Raw genomic sequence first — 18,325 nt, forward strand, 5'->3', positions numbered from 1 at the left:
AATAAACACATTCTTAGACGTAAGGTAAATGGCTTAACGAGTAGGTGAAATTGTCATTTTGTACATAAAATTAAAATGGCATAATGCTTCTTAACACAGCCTGATATATATATATATATATATATATACATATATATATATATATATATATATATAAAACATATATATTATATATATATATATATATATATTTATATATATACATATATAATATATAATATATATATATATTATATATACAACCCTCGGAATTAGGGTCGGCATTCGGCAATGCCAACCTAAAAGTGTTTGAGCTTGCAAAAAATTGCCGATCTCATATATATATAAAACAACCAAATTATTTGTATGTAAAACATATATATATATAATATATATATATATATATTATATATATATATATATATATATATATATATATATATATAATATATATATATACACACACACACACACACACACACACACACACACACACACACACACACACACACACATATATATATATTTGATATGGAAGTTACTGAAAGAATTATTGAATCTTTTAAATCTTTTAAATTGAATTTTATATTGAATCTTTTAAATTCTTTTTCTCACTCCTGAATAACTAAATTATTGCTTATTTTATTAAAATTTCGCTTATGAAATTTCTTTATTAACCTTTGAAATTTCTGCTTCAAGTTTCAGTAAAACTCTAAATTCTTCTTTTCTTACTATAGGTAAATCATATCAAATAATTAAAATATAATCACTAATTGTTATTATAGTATGTGGTTTATCTTTACTTTTAAAAATAATCATATGTATGTTATAGCTGTTATAATCATGATAAATTTTAGGTTTTACTCAAAATAAAACATCTAAATAAATTTTTTATAGAAATAAAAAAAGTTCTTACAGACAAACAAACCATGCAGGTTGTAGACTCATCATACTCAATACTAAGCCCTTCTTTTGTCGCCACAGCATGAACCATGTTATCAAAGCACTAAAAAATTATTTATAACAAATTTAAACTAATTATGAACTATTGAACTTGTCTTAAAGCTATGTTAAAGAAATGCTTTTATAAGACTTGTTGTAACTTTTTTGTGTTTATACAAAATGATTTACCAATTTTAACTTTTTAATATTTTTCACAAGACTCACATTGTGCTAGCAGTTTTTAACTGAAGTGTATTTGTATTTTAAATGTTTCTTGTATAAATATTTTATAATAATAAAAGTAGTAACAATACCTATTTTTGTACAAATTATAAACTGAACATTTTTATTTATAAAATAAATAAAATAAAAGATTTAAATATAGAAATTAAAACTGTTTTGGAAAATTTGTGAAATATACAACTAATTATTACTACAAACAACAATTCTAAAAAAATTTTTATTTAATACCTTTCGTTCAAAATATGTGATAGCTCTTTCCATAGTTAATTCATCAATCTCAGAAACTAATAAAAAAAAAAACAGAATAAAAACATAAAATCATAATTTTGACCAATTAATGGGTGATGCGGAAGTTATCGGACAAAATAAAAACAAAATTAAAATATATTATTTTTTATATGAAAAAACACCACCATCTGCAATTGATCTCAATTTTGCTCTGACGCCTTTCATATGCGACTGTAAAAAGTTTAAATCAATTTCTTGTAGTTTTAGTTTAATGTGATCAACCAAAACTTGCTCTGAAGCTTGCCAATCTCCCTCATAAAACCTCTGTGCCAAATGTCCCCCAAAATTTTCAATTGGTCGTGCTTGAGGCACATTTGGGGGATCGGATTCTTTATCAACATAATAGACATATTGGTCCATCCATTTTAGAGAATCTTTAGAATAATGAGAACTTGCTAAATCTGGCCAAAATAAATAGTTAAAGTCTCCATGATACTTATGAATAAATGGAAGAAGTCGTTTTTCTAAACATTCATTAATATAGATTGATGAATTGATCGCTACAGCCTTGGAAGTGCGAAACAATGGCTCGGACATACCTTGGTCAGATATGGCTATCCACATTAACAATTTTTTTGGAAATTTCTCTTTTCCTATAAAACGAACACTTTCTGGGCATGCCTTTTTAATATTCATTTCTTTTAACTGACGACCAATTGTCGATTGATTTACACCGAATTTAATACCTATTTTTCTCTGACCGACCCTTCTTCGATTGTTGACAAATCTCGTTAATTCGGCTTTCTTTTCTCTAGTCCAGGATGCCGGACGACCAGGGTGCTTTCTATCAGAAAACAATCGAACAGTTTCAAGTCTTTTTAGGTTATCATATATTGTACTTCGAGCAAATCCTTCCTTTTCAAAATGATTTACGATTTTTTTCATTTTTATATTAGGTTTATTTACAAAAAACATTTTTAGTCGCTTTCGAGAAGATTCTCGTTCAGCTGCATTTAACATCATTTTAAATAATTATGTTTCAAATAATAAAGTTTATATTTTATAAAACGTTTATGCCTACGCATAAAACCACAAAAACTAATTATTATGCTCAAATAATGAAATTAGGATTTGTCCGATAACTTCCGCATCACCCGTTAGAGAAAACCTATATGTAAATTTTATACTAGTTGGTCAAATTTATGAATTTATGACTTTAAAAAAGAACAATTATATATATATATATATATATATATATATATATATATATATATATATATATATATATATATATATATATATATATATATATATATAAAGATATTAAAAAGAATTCTCAACTCTTTTTGAATTAAAAAAGTTATTAAAAAAAAAAGTTATAAAATACAATTTTCTAGGGACATGATTAAACTCTATACAAAAAAAAAAAAAGCATTCTACACCTACAACAACTGTATTAGGATATTATTTTTTTATTATGGAATCATTTTTTAAAAAATCTTATAAAGTTCATTTAAAAACAACAAATCTGAAAATGGTTTTATTTATTAAATGGTCAAATTTAATAAAAAGCTGCTTCTTTAACTTAAAAATAAGTTTTTTCTTTTTCAAGAATTAAATTCTTGAAAATATTGCTAAACAATAACCTTAATGAAGGGTCTACTTGGAATATTTGGAATACTGATAAAAGTGGTTTTTGTGATAATGAAAACAACTTTTTTTTTAATTCTATGCAATGATTTTTTTTCCATATAGCACTATAGTTTGTTGAGTTTCAATGTGATTTTCAAAATTTATAATTTTCATTTAAAGAAAATGTAAACATTAGGTTTACACTCAACATAAAAAAACTTATTATATTTTAATAATTATAAAATTGTTTGAATATGTAAAATTTTATATTAGACCCCCACCATATTCTTGTTACTATCTTGTTCAACATACATCGCCATGCAGAAATCTTGCTTATAATACAAAGCTATAGATTTGAGAGACTTAACACATTAAAAAAAAAAAGTGTCCTCAACTGAAGTGATTCTGTTGGCCTTGAAGAGATAAATATTAAAAAAAAAAAAGAATACAAAAGTGTGACAATTACTTAATTTTGAGAAATATATCAATTTGCTTTAATATTTATATGGCAATATATGAACACAAAAATTATTGACTGAGAAATTATTTAAAACTATATAATATACTAATATATAAATTGTTCAAGTATTATGATTTGTCTTCATCTTTTTACATTAGTTAATTTTACCTTTCTTTAAAGTCCTCAATTTTTTAACTGAATCAAGCCAATTAACATCCATGTCATCAAGATCATAGCTGCAGGAAGTAGAACTTCGATCTATGGCCTTTAGATATTTTTCTTCATCAAATGTAATTCTTTCAACAGGTCTAAAAATATATATATTAGCGATAATATATTATCTAATATCACAACTTTAATTAATTCAACTTTAATTAATTCACCTTTAGTATTCAATAAAACATTCTACTTACAAGATAAAAAAATCTTTTGTTGTAGAAGAAGGAAGGTGTCTAAAAAATAAAAGAGTTTTAAAGCTTCCTACTAACAAAGTCTTCTAACCTATCAATGAATAGCATTTTTGAAGTTTATCAGTCTTTTATGTAGACCAATTAATATTAATATTTTTAAAAGGCTAAAGATATAACAAAAATTGTGTTTTTGTTTTTTTATAAATAAACAACAACAGTTTTGTTTCATTCACTTGTTCATTTATGTTTGTCTTCATTATTCTTAGAATTCAGTTAATTAAAAAATGAGTAAATTAACTACTCAACAATAAATAAAAAATAACAATAAAATTTCCATATTATCTTAATATATATTTTGTATAGTGTGCAACCATTATTATTATTTTTTTTTTTTTGTAAAAATGCAAATGAATGCGACTTATTACAATGCCTTTCAACAGTTTAATGTTTTTATAATAAATCAATGTTTTAATTAAAAGTACAACAGTTCTATGTTTTGTTAAAAGTACAACAATTTTGTTTTATTAAAAGTACAACAATTCTATGCTTTATTAAAAGTATAACAGTTCTATGTTTTGTTAAAAGTACAACAGCTCTATGTTTTATTAAAAGTTCAAAAATTCTATGTTTTTATTAAAAGTACAACAGTTCTATGTTTTATTAAAAGTACAACAGTTCTATGTTTTGTTAAAAGTACAACAGTTTAGTGTTTTTATTAAAAGTACAACAGTTCTATGTTTTATTAAAAGTACAACAATTCTATGTTTTTATTAAAAGTACAACAGTTCTATGTTTTATTAAAAGTACAACAGTTCTATGTTTTATTAAAAGTACAACAGTTCTATGTTTTGTTAAAAGTACAACAGTTTAGTGTTTTTATTAAAAGTACAACAGCTCTATGTTTTATTAAAAGTACAAAAATTCTATGTTTTTATTAAAAGTACAAAAATTCTATGTTTTATTAAAAGTACAACAGTTCTATGTTTTTATTAAAAGTACAACAATTCTATGTTTTGTTAAAAGTACAACAGTTTAGTGTTTTTATTAAAAGTACAACAGTTCTATGTTTTATTAAAAGTACAACAATTCTATGTTTTTATTAAAAGTACAACAGTTCTATGTTTTATTAAAAGTACAACAGTTCTATGTTTTATTAAAAGTACAACAGTTCTATGTTTTATTAAAAGTACAACAGTTTAGTGTTTTGATTAAATGTACAATAGTTCAATGTTTAAAGGAATCGGATGTTTTTATTTAAAATTCTATATGTACAAATGTAACTTAAACTGATATAAATAAGCAAACTCTGTAAGAAATAAAGCACTATTTACTAGATTATTAGCTGTGATAATGATTAAACTAAATGCAACTTAATGTATTAAATAACATGAAACTAAATAATGATTTTAGGTACAAGATAATATATTGAAATCAAAATAAATAACTAAAATTACTAACAATTAAATATATTAAAAGTAATAATTATTACAATATTAATTATTAACAATATTAAATATATATATTTTACACAATATCAAAAGTATATAATGTATAGTAATAAAATAAAATATATTTTACCTAACAATTGGTTTTAATGGTGTCTCGCCAACTGGAACCTGAAAATTAGAAAATATATTGTGTGTAAGTAGAGTAACGCAACTTGAAAAAAAAAAAAAATTAAGTTACATAGATAGATTTTTAAAGTTTTTTTTTTTTTTTTTTTTTTTTTTTTTTTTATTCACCTCCTCAAGGCCGATAAAGCCACTACAGATGAGGAGGTTACTTAATAGTGGTTATAACCCTCTCTCAACTCTATAACTCCGAAACACAAACCTTGACAAACAAGGCCGCTGCGCGGAGAAACAAGTTGAGCGCGGTACTACCAGGGACGTGGTGGGGATCGAACTCGGAACCTCCCGCATATGAAGCGAGCGCTTTACCACTACACCACTACCGCATATAAGTTACATAGATATGTAGATACATAGTTACATAGATATGTAGATAGATTTTCTGAACGTAACTTTACAAAAAAAGACTTGTGAAGGAATGGTACCAGCATTCTTGTACAGAACTAAAAGTTGCACAATTTTGTAAATTTTGTAATACCAAAAATTTTTCACCAAAATAACTTTTGTTATGTTACTTACTTTATTAAAAGTTTTATTTATCACATTTGTTTGCCCTGTTCCTCACTAAAATAATACGGTGTTGTTAATATGAACTCTGCAACGTATTTAATATTTTTGCAAAATCGAAAAAAAAAATAATAATAAAAATGCAAAGGAAGAAAAACCAACAAAGCAAAGCAAAAACACGAACGAGGAAAAAATTTGAATTGAGCAAATAAAAAGTAACAAAGCAAACAAGAACAAAATATGGATGGAGAAAAAAAAAAAAGAGGAATAAACAGGAAACAATAAATAATGGTTTAATAAAAAAATAAATAATGGTTTTGCTTCTTTAAATTGATAAAATTTAATAGTCTGAAAATGAAAGTAAGTGTCAGACAAACTAACCAGATATAAAATCTCATTATTATGAGAATTAATGATGGTTTTAGAAAAAAATTTAAAATAAAAAACATTTCTTTTTAATCTTAATTTAAATTCTTACAGAGCTAAAATCACTAAATATGTAACTTTTTAAAAATATTCACAACTATACAAAAAAAAGTTATTTAGCTATCACATAATTTGTAGTAGATAAAACAACCTGTACTTTTAAAATTCATCAAATCATTAAATTTAAATAAACTTTGTGAAAAATGCATTCATGTAAATCTTAAGTATTAAAAAGAATTCAATTACCTGAACACCTTTTTCCCACTCTTGTTTCCATGTATCAGTTAAAATGATTGTTTGACCAGATGGAAGTTGTTGAGAATCTGGAATTTTCATTGCAGTTATAAAATCTGTTCGAAAAACCTAAATTATTTGTTTTATACAAAACATAAATTAAATTTTCAACAGCTAATAATCTAGCAAACTGTGCTTTATTTCTTACAGAATTAGCTTATTTATATCATTTTCTTGTAGAATTAGCTTAATTATATCATTTTCTTTTCAGCTCTACTTCTTATTGTAAAACACAACAGGGATTGTGCCTTAAAAAAGATAGTTGTCATTATTTATTTACAATTTACTTTTTCTATTAGATGCTATTAGATTATATCCTAAACGCTGGATTTAGAATGAATCAGCCAATAAAGCCAATAATATTTGGGGAAATGGAGGTAAGGTTTTTTAAACTGGGGAAAACTTAGCAAAATCAAAAAAACCCAAGTGTAAATTGTACTAATAAGTCATTATATAAACAACCTAAAGGAGTTCCTTACAGATGTTTTGCACGGTGTTTGAAAAATTATTTGATGGCATTTGAAAACCATTCTCCAATGGTTACATGCTTTTACATGGATAGACATGCTGCATTTACAAAATGCAGCATGTCTAATGCAGTACAAAATGCAGCATGTCTATCATTTTGGCAGGTGGAAAAGTTGCATAACGATAGCATAACTGGCCTAAACACTCTGCCAAAGATCAGTTTGAAGATTTTACAAAATTTGTTGTAACAGTCAATAAGAAAGAGTTCAGCCAGTTCAAATGCCAATGCATCTTGACAATTTTTTAATATTTTATTATTTGAATGGGAACAAATATTTTGAATCATTAGGAAAAATCTGTATCGTTGTTTTCACTTTATCTAATAGCCAGTTCACTGTTGAGTGAGGTTTTAGTGTTAACAAAGAGCTTTTAATTGAGAACATGCAACAAAACTCTTTGATTAGTCAGCTTATTGTTTATGACAACATAACTTCAACAAAATAGGATGTTCACAATTTTTCAACCACTAATGAACTATAACAATGTTGCAAATTAGCTCATTCATATGTGCGGTCAGATGAAATAATAATGTAAACTATTTCTAATTAGAAAGTATAAAAAAGAAAATTACTAAAGAAATTAACAGTGTAAGAAAGAGAAAGAAAGAAATTTAATTGTGTATTATTACTCTATTGTTACCTTATTGTATTTACTAAAAAAGAAAATTAAATGCTTTAGCATTTAAGAAGAATATTCTAATTCATATTTTTGTTGATTAAAACCATTTTGACAAAAAGAAAAGCAAACCATTATTGAACAGCTAGTAAAATTAGAAACATTTAATTAAAAAAAATTAGCTGCATTACAGAAATAATAGATAATATACTATAAACACAAACATGAAAAATTAAAACTATAATTAACTAAATTAAAAATGTTTTCTTTATTATTTTCTGTTTGAACACAATAAAATAACATTCTATAACTTACACTGCAACAATATCTTTTTTGAAAAGGTAGATAAAGTCTTAGACTCAGCATATTTTTACTTTACTTTGCAAATAGCCTAAAAATATGACTAGAGTAAGAAAAAATGATCAATTTAAAAAGTCCTATTTTCTATGAACTTTTATGAAAATTTAAGAATTTAATGACTTTTCCATGACCAAATGACATTTCATGACATTTCCATGACTAGTTGCCACCCTATAATATTATAATGTCATATAATGCACAAAAAAAGTTTTTTCAACCCAAATTAAAAAATAATTTAATAAATTTTTTTTTTTTACATGAGTACTTTTTGTCCAGTTTTATTATAAAATATTCATTTTGCTGGTTATATTTTATTTATAATTAATTGTGCTCAATTTTACTCATTAAATGTGTCTTTCATTACATGTGTTTGTCATTATATATATTAATGTTGTACTCATCATTAAATATAATAAGAATTATCATTATGTAAACATCATTTTTTTTTTTTTAAATCTAGTACAACACCACGCACTATCATGCTCACTTTAAACATATAACTATAAACGTCATTTTAAACATATACAATAGTCATTTTTTTGAATCATCTCATGAACCTAAAACAATTTCTTCAGTTGTGATTTTAATTTAACTAGATCAGTTTTACAATGCTTGTTTCTGTATCTTCAAAATGTGTTTGAACTTTTAATTTTTTTTACATCTTTGTATTTTTAACTTCTTAACTTAATTATCCTGATTCATCTAACTTACAGCTTCAAACAATTTACAACTTCACACAATTTATTGTTTCCATACATTAAAAGTTATCTAAAAAGTTCATTCAAGACTCAATATTACTTTTCTTGCAAGAAAAGCATATTTGTATAATTCTGCTATATTTGTATTATTTAACATTTGTAAGGAAAGTATAATAGTCATTATATTATGATATGTTTTTTAACATAGTGATAAACCTTTTTTGCATTTATGAAAACTAAAAAAAAACAAAAAATAAAAATATCAAAACAATATTTAATAACTGCATGTAAGTACCTCAGCAGGCTTCTTCTCATTATCACTTTTCTGTTTTCCAAGAAGTTGGTCTACTTCTAAATTATAAATATTAAAAAGTTTTTAAATAAAAGGACAACTTCCAACCCTCAAATGAATGCTAAATAAACTGTAAAATGATCATGCTTTTTAAAAATTACTGTAAAAACTTCATTTGAAAGTTTTTTTTATAATCCTATAACTATGAGTAGTCTATACAACACAGGTTTCATATATATATATATATATATATATATATATATATATATATATATATATATATATATATATATATATATATATATATATATATATATATATATATATATATATATATAAATTTGCAAATTCTACATTTTTTTTCAGCAAGCTCTACACAACAGTCTTTTGTGGATGTTAAGTAATTCATTATCAGAATACTGGAGTTTAAAAAAATTATGAAAAAAGTTGCAGCTATTAACCAATCGAATCGATCAAAATAATTAATTAGGAAACTTTACTGCACATACTTTACATTAAAAAATATTTTTTTATTTTTGTAAAAAGAAACCAAGCTAAATCATTTTAATTTGCTAAACTAATAAGAATATGTGTAAAAATGATTGTTGCAACTAAATAAACAACTGTTTACCTACAATTAGTAAATTAAATATCCATATAAAAGAAAAGAGATTTCTTTTAAAAGATAATACAGAACAATCTCTCAAATTCGAACTTAACAGGGAAAAAAAAAGGTTGAATTAGAGAGACTTTCGAATTATAGAAAGTTGACTTTTTTTCAAATATTCTGGTCAAAGTAACGAATAGAAATGAAACAAACAAACTAATAGTGATTCTTAGGCCTAAATGCAATATATATTATGTGATTTAAACTTTTACATTTTTAAAAAAAAGTCAGTAATTGTAGATTTTCTTTTTGAGGCTTTTAAATATATTTCAATGACACAACTTATGTCTTCAAGAGCCTTCGTCAAATCATCTCCAAAGTTAGAATAAAGACTGTAATTCTCGAGTACAGTGACAGCTTGCATCGCTTCGTTTAGACTTGGTTTTGTAGCATTGTCAGAAACACCAACGCACTCATCATCGGATTCCTCTTCAGTTTCAATAGCATCATGCTCAGAAACTTCTGCAATGATGTCCTCATCTGATGATTTGTTGGCAATGCAAATATCAAAATCTATGTCTACTAACTTGTCGGCCGTGAGGTTAAAATCTGCATTGAATTTTGTTTTTGACAATTCGAGATCATCTCCTAAGTTTTTCATTACAGTCTTGTCTAGATCTAAGCCACAGAAAAGGTTGTTATCATCATTTACATGCTTTTCCGCTGCTTCTAATGATATTCCTGATTTTTTGAAACAATTTATGAAGGTTTGATCTGGAATGGAATTCCTGCTTTTGTTAGCATAAACATAGCAGTTAAGATAGAAAACTTAAGCATCTTGTTCTCTTTTTCTAAGGCAGCAATTTGCTTTTTCACTGTAAGTGAAAAAAATATTTGGCTTTAAGAGATCAGATAACTCCTTGATCCATAAGTTGGGTGATTGAAGTTGTATTTGGTGGAAGAAAGATAAGCTCCACCCAATCAAGTTTCTGCACGTTAGGATGGGCAGAACAATTAAAATCTACAATTAAAACAATTTTCCTTTTCTGAAAACTAAACTTTAGGTCAACTTCTTTAACTCACTACTCAAATAATTCTGCCGACATCCAACTTTTTCGTTGGGCCCAATAGCGACAAGGAATATTTTTCTCACCTTTAAAACATCTAGGAGACTTCGATTTTCTAATTACAAACATTAAAAGTCTTTTTCCTTTAACATTACATGCGGCCATCCCAGTCAGGCTAACTTTACTATGCTTGCCCTTTTTTAAATGTAAACTTTTGTCAAAACATTGGTAAAAAAGACCGAATTCATAGGCATTAAAAATATTTACAAGTGAGTATCAAGAGAGAATTGTAGGCAGTTTGTTTTCAGCCATGGAGCGATCATCTGATCGTTAACAGACTTTGCCTCTCCAGAAATGGTTTTGAAAGATATACCATATCTACAAAAAAAAATTATAATTACTTTGATGTAACTTAAAGGTGCGATACGTACGTTTGAATTTAACTTCAAGGTCTTTGCAAGTTTCCAGAATGTCTAATTCTGGAAAATATTTATTAATTTTTTTAAAGCAATTAAAGCAAAAACTGTAGAATAATCATATATTGTAAAGTCATTAATTATAAAAATTGGAGAGAATAAAATGAGAAATTAATTTACTTTTTCTTAAATTTGTCTAGCCATCCATCCGAAGCTTGAAAATTTTCGAAGATTAACTCTTTTGCAAAATATAAAGCTTTTTCTTTTACCAGCAAACCACTGATAGGGACATTATTAGTTCTCATTCATTTGAACCATTTAAGTACAGCTTTGTTGACTTGATAATACGTATCAACTTTCACCCGTTTAGCCAAATTTCCTTGATGAAAAGCGTCAAAGATTTTATCTTTATTCTTTTTCCAGGCAAAAAGAGTGTTTGGTGGAATATCAAAGATTTTCGAAACCTCTTTATTTGTTTTTCCTTTGTCCAATTCCAGTAGAGCTTCGTATTTTAGCTTTAAATTGTTTTCTTTATGCAGTCTTTTTGATGCCATGATTTTTTTTAAACACAAGGAGATAATTCATGCTAATTGTTTAACAAAAAATCAAAACATTCGAAATTTGAAAAAAGAGTTTGTTGGTTAACAAGCTTTTTATACAACAAAAATTTCAAAAGTTTGAATTACAGAGAGAATCTTACTGACAGGTCTGAAAAATCCATTCGAATTGTTGAGGTTTTCGAATTATAGAGATTCAAATTATAGAAAGTTAAACAAAAAAGTTTCTTAAGCGCATTTCACTGTGACTTTACATTTTGTCGAATTATAGAGGTTTTCGAATTAAGGAGATTCAAATTAGAGAGATTGTACTGTATATTCTACTGGGATAAAATAAAATTTGGGCCAAATTGCTTTTTGGGGCCCTTTTTCAATAATGTGTAGAATTTTCTAATGTCAATTTTTCATTTTACTACATAAAAAACAAATTGCCTAAGTATACTGATAGTATCATACTGTACACATATATGGAAGTAGATTTTATAAATACAAAACAAACTAGAAAATAAGTAACATTTCAACATAAGAGTAAATTTAACAAATTTTTACTTGTAGAATTTTTTTCCTTTTTTTCTTAAAATTTGTTGATTAGAGAACCCATATCAATAAGTTTTATAAAATCTGCATTGCTAAATAATATTTATAAATTATTCAAAATTTTTTGATTCATATTTGATCTCAAAAAACTTTTGATCAATTTAATTTTTATTGTTATTTTTGGATCTTGTAAAGCTTTTGACCCAGAAAGCTGTATGTGCTGCAAATTCAAATTTTTTCACTTTTGATACAATATTCTGTGCTCTAGCAGTTAATTCAAAATTTTGATCCTCCAAAATATCCGTGAAGGAACTCAAAATACTTTTAAAACAAAGCTTGATTACTTTCACTGAATATGAGCATTATTAAGAGTTATCGTATGACTGAGATCTGCAGTCTGAAAAGTTTATTCCAATTTTATTCAAGAAATTCACTGTAATTTTGGCTAAGTTTGATCCGGTATGACTTTCAATTTGTATAAACTGTAAGAATCGTTCAATTGGTTCATGAGTTTTTTCATGCATGTATTTTAGAACAACACAAAGTTGATCATGATGAGATAAGTCAGGCATAAAATCTACTGAAATTCCAATTATTTTTAAACTTTTATATCTGTCACGATAGCTTTCAGAACATTTTTTGCCATTAAAGAAACCAATTCCTAGCAAACTGTCTTCAAAAATTATGAAGTTTTTTCTGAACCAATTTGACCGTATTGTGTAATGTGTTCTGTTAGAAATGGATCAAATTTTGCACTCAGTTCAAGAAGCCCAAAGAAAGTTTCATTACTTTGTTCTTCAAACATTTCCTTGGGATCCTCTAAATGCTTGATTTTTTTCTTCAAGTTTGTTGTCTTCTTCAAATTAAATAAGCCTTTAAGACTTCTCTGTGTTGTGTAGATATTTTGTGGATTTTTAAAAGTGAAACAGCATTTTTCCAGTCTCTCAAACCAGTTGTAGCAAAAAAACAGGAAATCTTAAGAACCTTGCATACAAAGCAGTAAAGATTATCTTTAGCTGGCGAGTAAATCAACCATTCACGATCATATTTTTCACCATTTGCTCTTTGAAAAAATATTTTTAACAAAAGCAATCGTGATCCTTGTAAAACTGTTTTGATTCATGGAAACCATTATCAAAGTTCTAAATAGTTTTTGGTCCTTTTGAAATCCAAAACGAAATATCGTCTTCAGAAAGATATTCCCATAAGCTAATGTCATTTTTTCTGTTGATGTTTTAGTTACAGCTGTCAGTGAATAATTCAGGAGAATGCGTGACTTCTTGCGACTGATGATCTTTTTCTGGAACTGATTGTTCTGTTTCAATAGAGCGATTTATAGGCACTGTACCATAGCTGATGACACGGGTTTCAAAGTGGAGGGGCACAATCATCAATTTTTTAAAAAACTTCTCTATATCTAGAACTTTCTTTAAAAAAAAAAAAAGGTACTTTAGAAAACGAAATATTGTCTTCAGAAAGATGTTCCCATAAACCTTGATAATTTTATTCTTTACTTAGCAAATTTAAATATTTTTCACTTCAATTTTGGTGCCCCTAAAAATCATGGGGCCCTAGGCCGCAGCCTAGTCGGCCTATAGGTAAATCCAGGACTGCATATATACCAGAATTACTAAACAGACAATATTTTTTTTAAATGTCACTGATAGTACCACACTAAACTAAAAATGTTTAGCGCGGTAACAGGGTTTTCATGCATTAACGTAAGTTAATGTATTTTCATGTATTTGGGTGATTTATTAAAAAAAATTATTTAAAAGTTTAAAAATTCCTAATAATTTCTAAGCTTTCTAACAAACTTCAAGAACAAATAAAAAAACAGCAATAAAAAAAATTCTTATTTAATTAATAAAAAGTAACAAAAAAAAAGAACTAAAAAATCATACCTTTATCTTCTTTGAAATAGGAACGTGTAATACTGTTTAAAAAATAAAAAATTATAAAAAACAAAAAGAAATTTAAATGAAACAAAGTGCAGTTAATTGTATAAGCCCATACTTTAGACCAAATAAAAAGTAACCCCATATCAGTTTGACAATTTGTGTTCAATATTCAAAAAATATTTATCAAGATATAGGCAAAAGCCATCTTTTTTTTTCGCTATTCCTCCCTCCTCTTTTAAAATTTTTTTTGTTGTTGTTGGAAGCAGCAGGTAATTTTTTTCTTTAAAAATATCTGGTTAATAAATCAGGTTTTTTTCAGTAACTATATAGTTACTAGTTAAAATATAGTTAATGTTTATAATTTCTATAATCAATTTTTGTTGTCTTTAGTATTTTTTTTTTTTTTTTTTTTAATTTCTATTATATATTTTGTTGTCATTATTATTGCTTATTGTTATTTTTATAAATATTTACATTACTATCATTAACTACTTTTAACTATTACTACTAATATTAATATTGTTATTATTGTTATTATTATTATTATTGTTATTATTACTATTATTATTATTGTTATTATAATAATTATTATTATTGTTGTTGTTATTATTATTGTTATTATTATTATTATTATTGTTATTATTATTATCATTATCAGTAGTAGTATTATTAACACCGTTATTTTTATGTTATAAAATTATTATTAACACTGTTATTTTTATGTTATAAAGTTTATTATTTTTATTATATATTATGAAAATTAGAATTATATTTATGTGAACTAGATATTATTAACATTAGCAGGTGTTTACTTTATATTAGTAAATTTACTTTTTGTAAACATCCTTGAATGTAAAATCTTATTTCAGAAATAAATTATTGATTGATTATTATTGATTGATTGAGTAACTAATGTTTCAAAAAATGTAATTGTCGATTGAATAATTTAGATTGACACTAATTTTTTAACCATCTGTGCTTGAATTGAAGTTTGAAATTAGTGATATTTGACAATTGTTAGCAATTAAAGTATTATTTTGTAAAACAAAACCTTTTTTTAGTTAAGCATGACAAGCACTTAGTACTTATATCAATTAAAGCAGCAATTAAGTAAAAATTTAGTTACTAGGTGTCGAAAAAGTTGTAAATAATATCTGATATACCATTTTTATATCAACTTTTGTAACATTTTGCAAAGCACAAAAGCAAACTTGCTTTTGAGCTTTGCAAAATGAGGCAAGATGAGCGAGGATAAAATGTGACTTTAACAAAAAAGACTTTCTTGTTTAATGAATATTTATTTTTTATTCAAAAAATAACTTTGTCATAAATTATGAACACTCAAATTCAAAATTGGGCCATTCTGATTTAAGAGTATTATTTTGTCATGCTTTTAGAAATAAATCATTTTGGTATTTGACAAAAATTAATTTTTGAATACAATTTTTTTTCTTTTTTTTCTTTTTGAGGTTACATTGCTTTATTATCATTTATTTAACAATTCTTCTAGGTTGCTATAACAATTATTACATTAACAGTCAAAGAGTCAAAATAAGTGCCAGACATCAACACAACTTGGACTATTTTTACAACCTGCTAGGGGAGGGCAACCAAGCATTATACATTTTGTCTGAAAAAATTATCAATAGTTGGTTGCCCCCCTCAGATGGGTCTCAAAGATGGTTTAAGGGGTTTTGATATCCAACACCTATTTCAACCCCCGCATTTATTAAAACAAACTTAAAATTTATTTACAAATTTAAAAATTTGTTTAAACAGAAAATACCCAATATATTATCTTAAAAAGATTCCAAACACACAACTAATGTTATATTCATATTGAAAAAAACTGAAACATTAAATTAAAAAAAAAAAAATGTATACTAAAAAAAACTAAGTTTGCTTTTCAAGTAGAAATTTGTTTAACCATTTTAGTTTCATCCTGATGTCTTAGTAAAACAAATGCTTTTACAGGCACTACCTACAGACTTTAAAATTACAATCATCTATGTTTAATTCTTAATAAAAGAATATAAAGTCACTTGAACCTCTCAACTTATCACTGAAAGTTTTCAAATTCAAGTGTAATGGTTTATGCTTGAAACTTGGGATAGTGTAGCATTATTGAGATTTTTGAATATTCGTATTTTTGAAAATACATATATGTTTATGTATTTATAAAAAAAAAACTCTTTTATTCAAAAAAGAAATAAAATAACTAAATAGAACTTTGCCTGTATCTATAAATATTTATTTTTATTTATAACTATAAATACTTATTTTTTATAACTATAAATACTTATATCTATAAACATTTATTTGGAACAACTAAATAACTTTAAACACATTCTCTAATTCCTAATTATGTGTTTAATTCAACACATCTGCGACTTTAAATACCAAATTTATATTATTATTGATATAAATTATCTTTCTTATGCAGTTGCAATTATACTAGAAACAATATTTTGACAACTTAAAAAGAACAAACTTTACTATTATAAAAATATAAACCAACAAATTTTAAAATAAATTTCTTACTATTTTTCATCCACATATTCTTGCCTATTTTTATAAATTTCATGGAAATTGACGTCTAAATAATGAATTAAACATATTTAATTACTGGTATCAAAAGTCCATATTATTAAATTTTAATGTCAGTTATTTACAGTTTTTTCTGTTTGCACAAGTAAGTATACTTAAAATAATTTTAGCATTCTACAAAAAGTTTAAAAAAAAAACCAACAAAAATTGCTTATAATGACAAAAACACACACATACACACGCACACAAACACACCCACACACACACACACACACACACATATATATATATTAGGGCAGGTCGATTTTGAAACTGAGTTAATGGACTGGTAGAGACAGGTGTATTGTTGCAAATTAATATATCACTCTGAAGGAATTTTTGTATAATTTCTTAGTTTTTTGAGGAAAGCTAAATGTTCATGCATTTTATTGTATACAAACAATGTTTTTAAAAAAGTTTCAAATAAAAACAGCGCTAAAAACATGCTTTGAGAGAAAACATTTTTAATTTTATCATATAACTTAAAAGAAAAAAAGTTTTTATTTTACTTTTAGATATATATCTGATTAAATAATATTTCATGTTTTTATAATAAGGTTTATTAAAAAAAATCAATTTTTAAATCTAAAATGACATAAAATGACGATTTAATTTTATTTTCTCCTAGCATCATCTCAGTTAATAAACACGCGGTTGCGTAAATAACTCTTGTTAAATCAAAAATCTAAACAAATAAGAAAAAACATTTGGCAGAAATTTACTTTTTTTGTGTCTTTAAGCTCAAAGTTCTTATTTATAGAAAATGTAATTATTCCTCTAAAAAGTATCAGTCTGATTTTGAAAAAATCGCCATCAAATGCTGAATTCCATTACGTTATTTTTATTTAAAAAAAAACAATAAACTAGGCTTTACAATATTAAAAAAAAAAAACTTTTTTGAGAATTTTAATAGAAAATATGAAAAATAGAAATTTTTCTAGGTGTTTTTTCAAAATACGTTTAAAAAATTTTTTTAAACCATAAATCTAATGTTTCTGAAATCAGCATAAGATTTCCTATCTTTTAAGACCCAGGTTGACTATATTTGAAAAAAATTTTTTTTTTACATATATAGGGCCCTGTCAGATTTTTGGAGCTGTTTCCAAAAAAATTGGTGCAAAATGGGTGCAAGTTAAAACTTTCATAATACTTTTAATGGAATTATATTGCACTTATCTCAACTAGTCAAAGATCCATTTTCCAAAAAAAGTTGAAAATCGACCTGCCCTAATATATATCTTATACTGCTGATTTAGATGAGCAGTGTGACATCATACTGAAATATACTGCTGCTGCCTTTATGTCAAAAAAGAAATTATTAAATTTAATCATTTTTTAAAAAACCACAAAAGCACAAAAAATCAACTAAAACATTTTTAAAAACATACAGAATGTTTTTATTTAAAAAA

The 18,325-nt window shown here is 25.3% G+C and overlaps 1 protein-coding gene across 1 annotated transcript in view; it reads right to left on the minus strand.

Annotated features, from left to right (window-relative positions):
• The window catches only part of LOC100211959 (protein Jade-1), a 45,949-nt gene that overhangs the window by 19,807 nt on the left and 7,817 nt on the right, over window positions 1-18,325 (minus strand). Inside the window, exons 2-10 of the mRNA XM_065814567.1 lie at window positions 16,872-16,926; window positions 14,334-14,365; window positions 9,249-9,304; window positions 6,705-6,821; window positions 5,473-5,510; window positions 3,898-3,936; window positions 3,653-3,792; window positions 1,393-1,448; window positions 896-985 (exon numbers count right to left, since the gene is read on the minus strand). Of these exons, the coding sequence (XP_065670639.1) occupies window positions 896-985; window positions 1,393-1,448; window positions 3,653-3,792; window positions 3,898-3,936; window positions 5,473-5,510; window positions 6,705-6,821; window positions 9,249-9,304; window positions 14,334-14,365; window positions 16,872-16,926 (623 nt within the window). The remainder of the gene's footprint in view (window positions 1-895; window positions 986-1,392; window positions 1,449-3,652; window positions 3,793-3,897; window positions 3,937-5,472; window positions 5,511-6,704; window positions 6,822-9,248; window positions 9,305-14,333; window positions 14,366-16,871; window positions 16,927-18,325) is intronic.

The sequence above is a fragment of the Hydra vulgaris genome, chromosome 12 (genome assembly GCF_038396675.1).
Source record: "Hydra vulgaris chromosome 12, alternate assembly HydraT2T_AEP".
NCBI lineage: Eukaryota > Metazoa > Cnidaria > Hydrozoa > Anthoathecata > Hydridae > Hydra > Hydra vulgaris.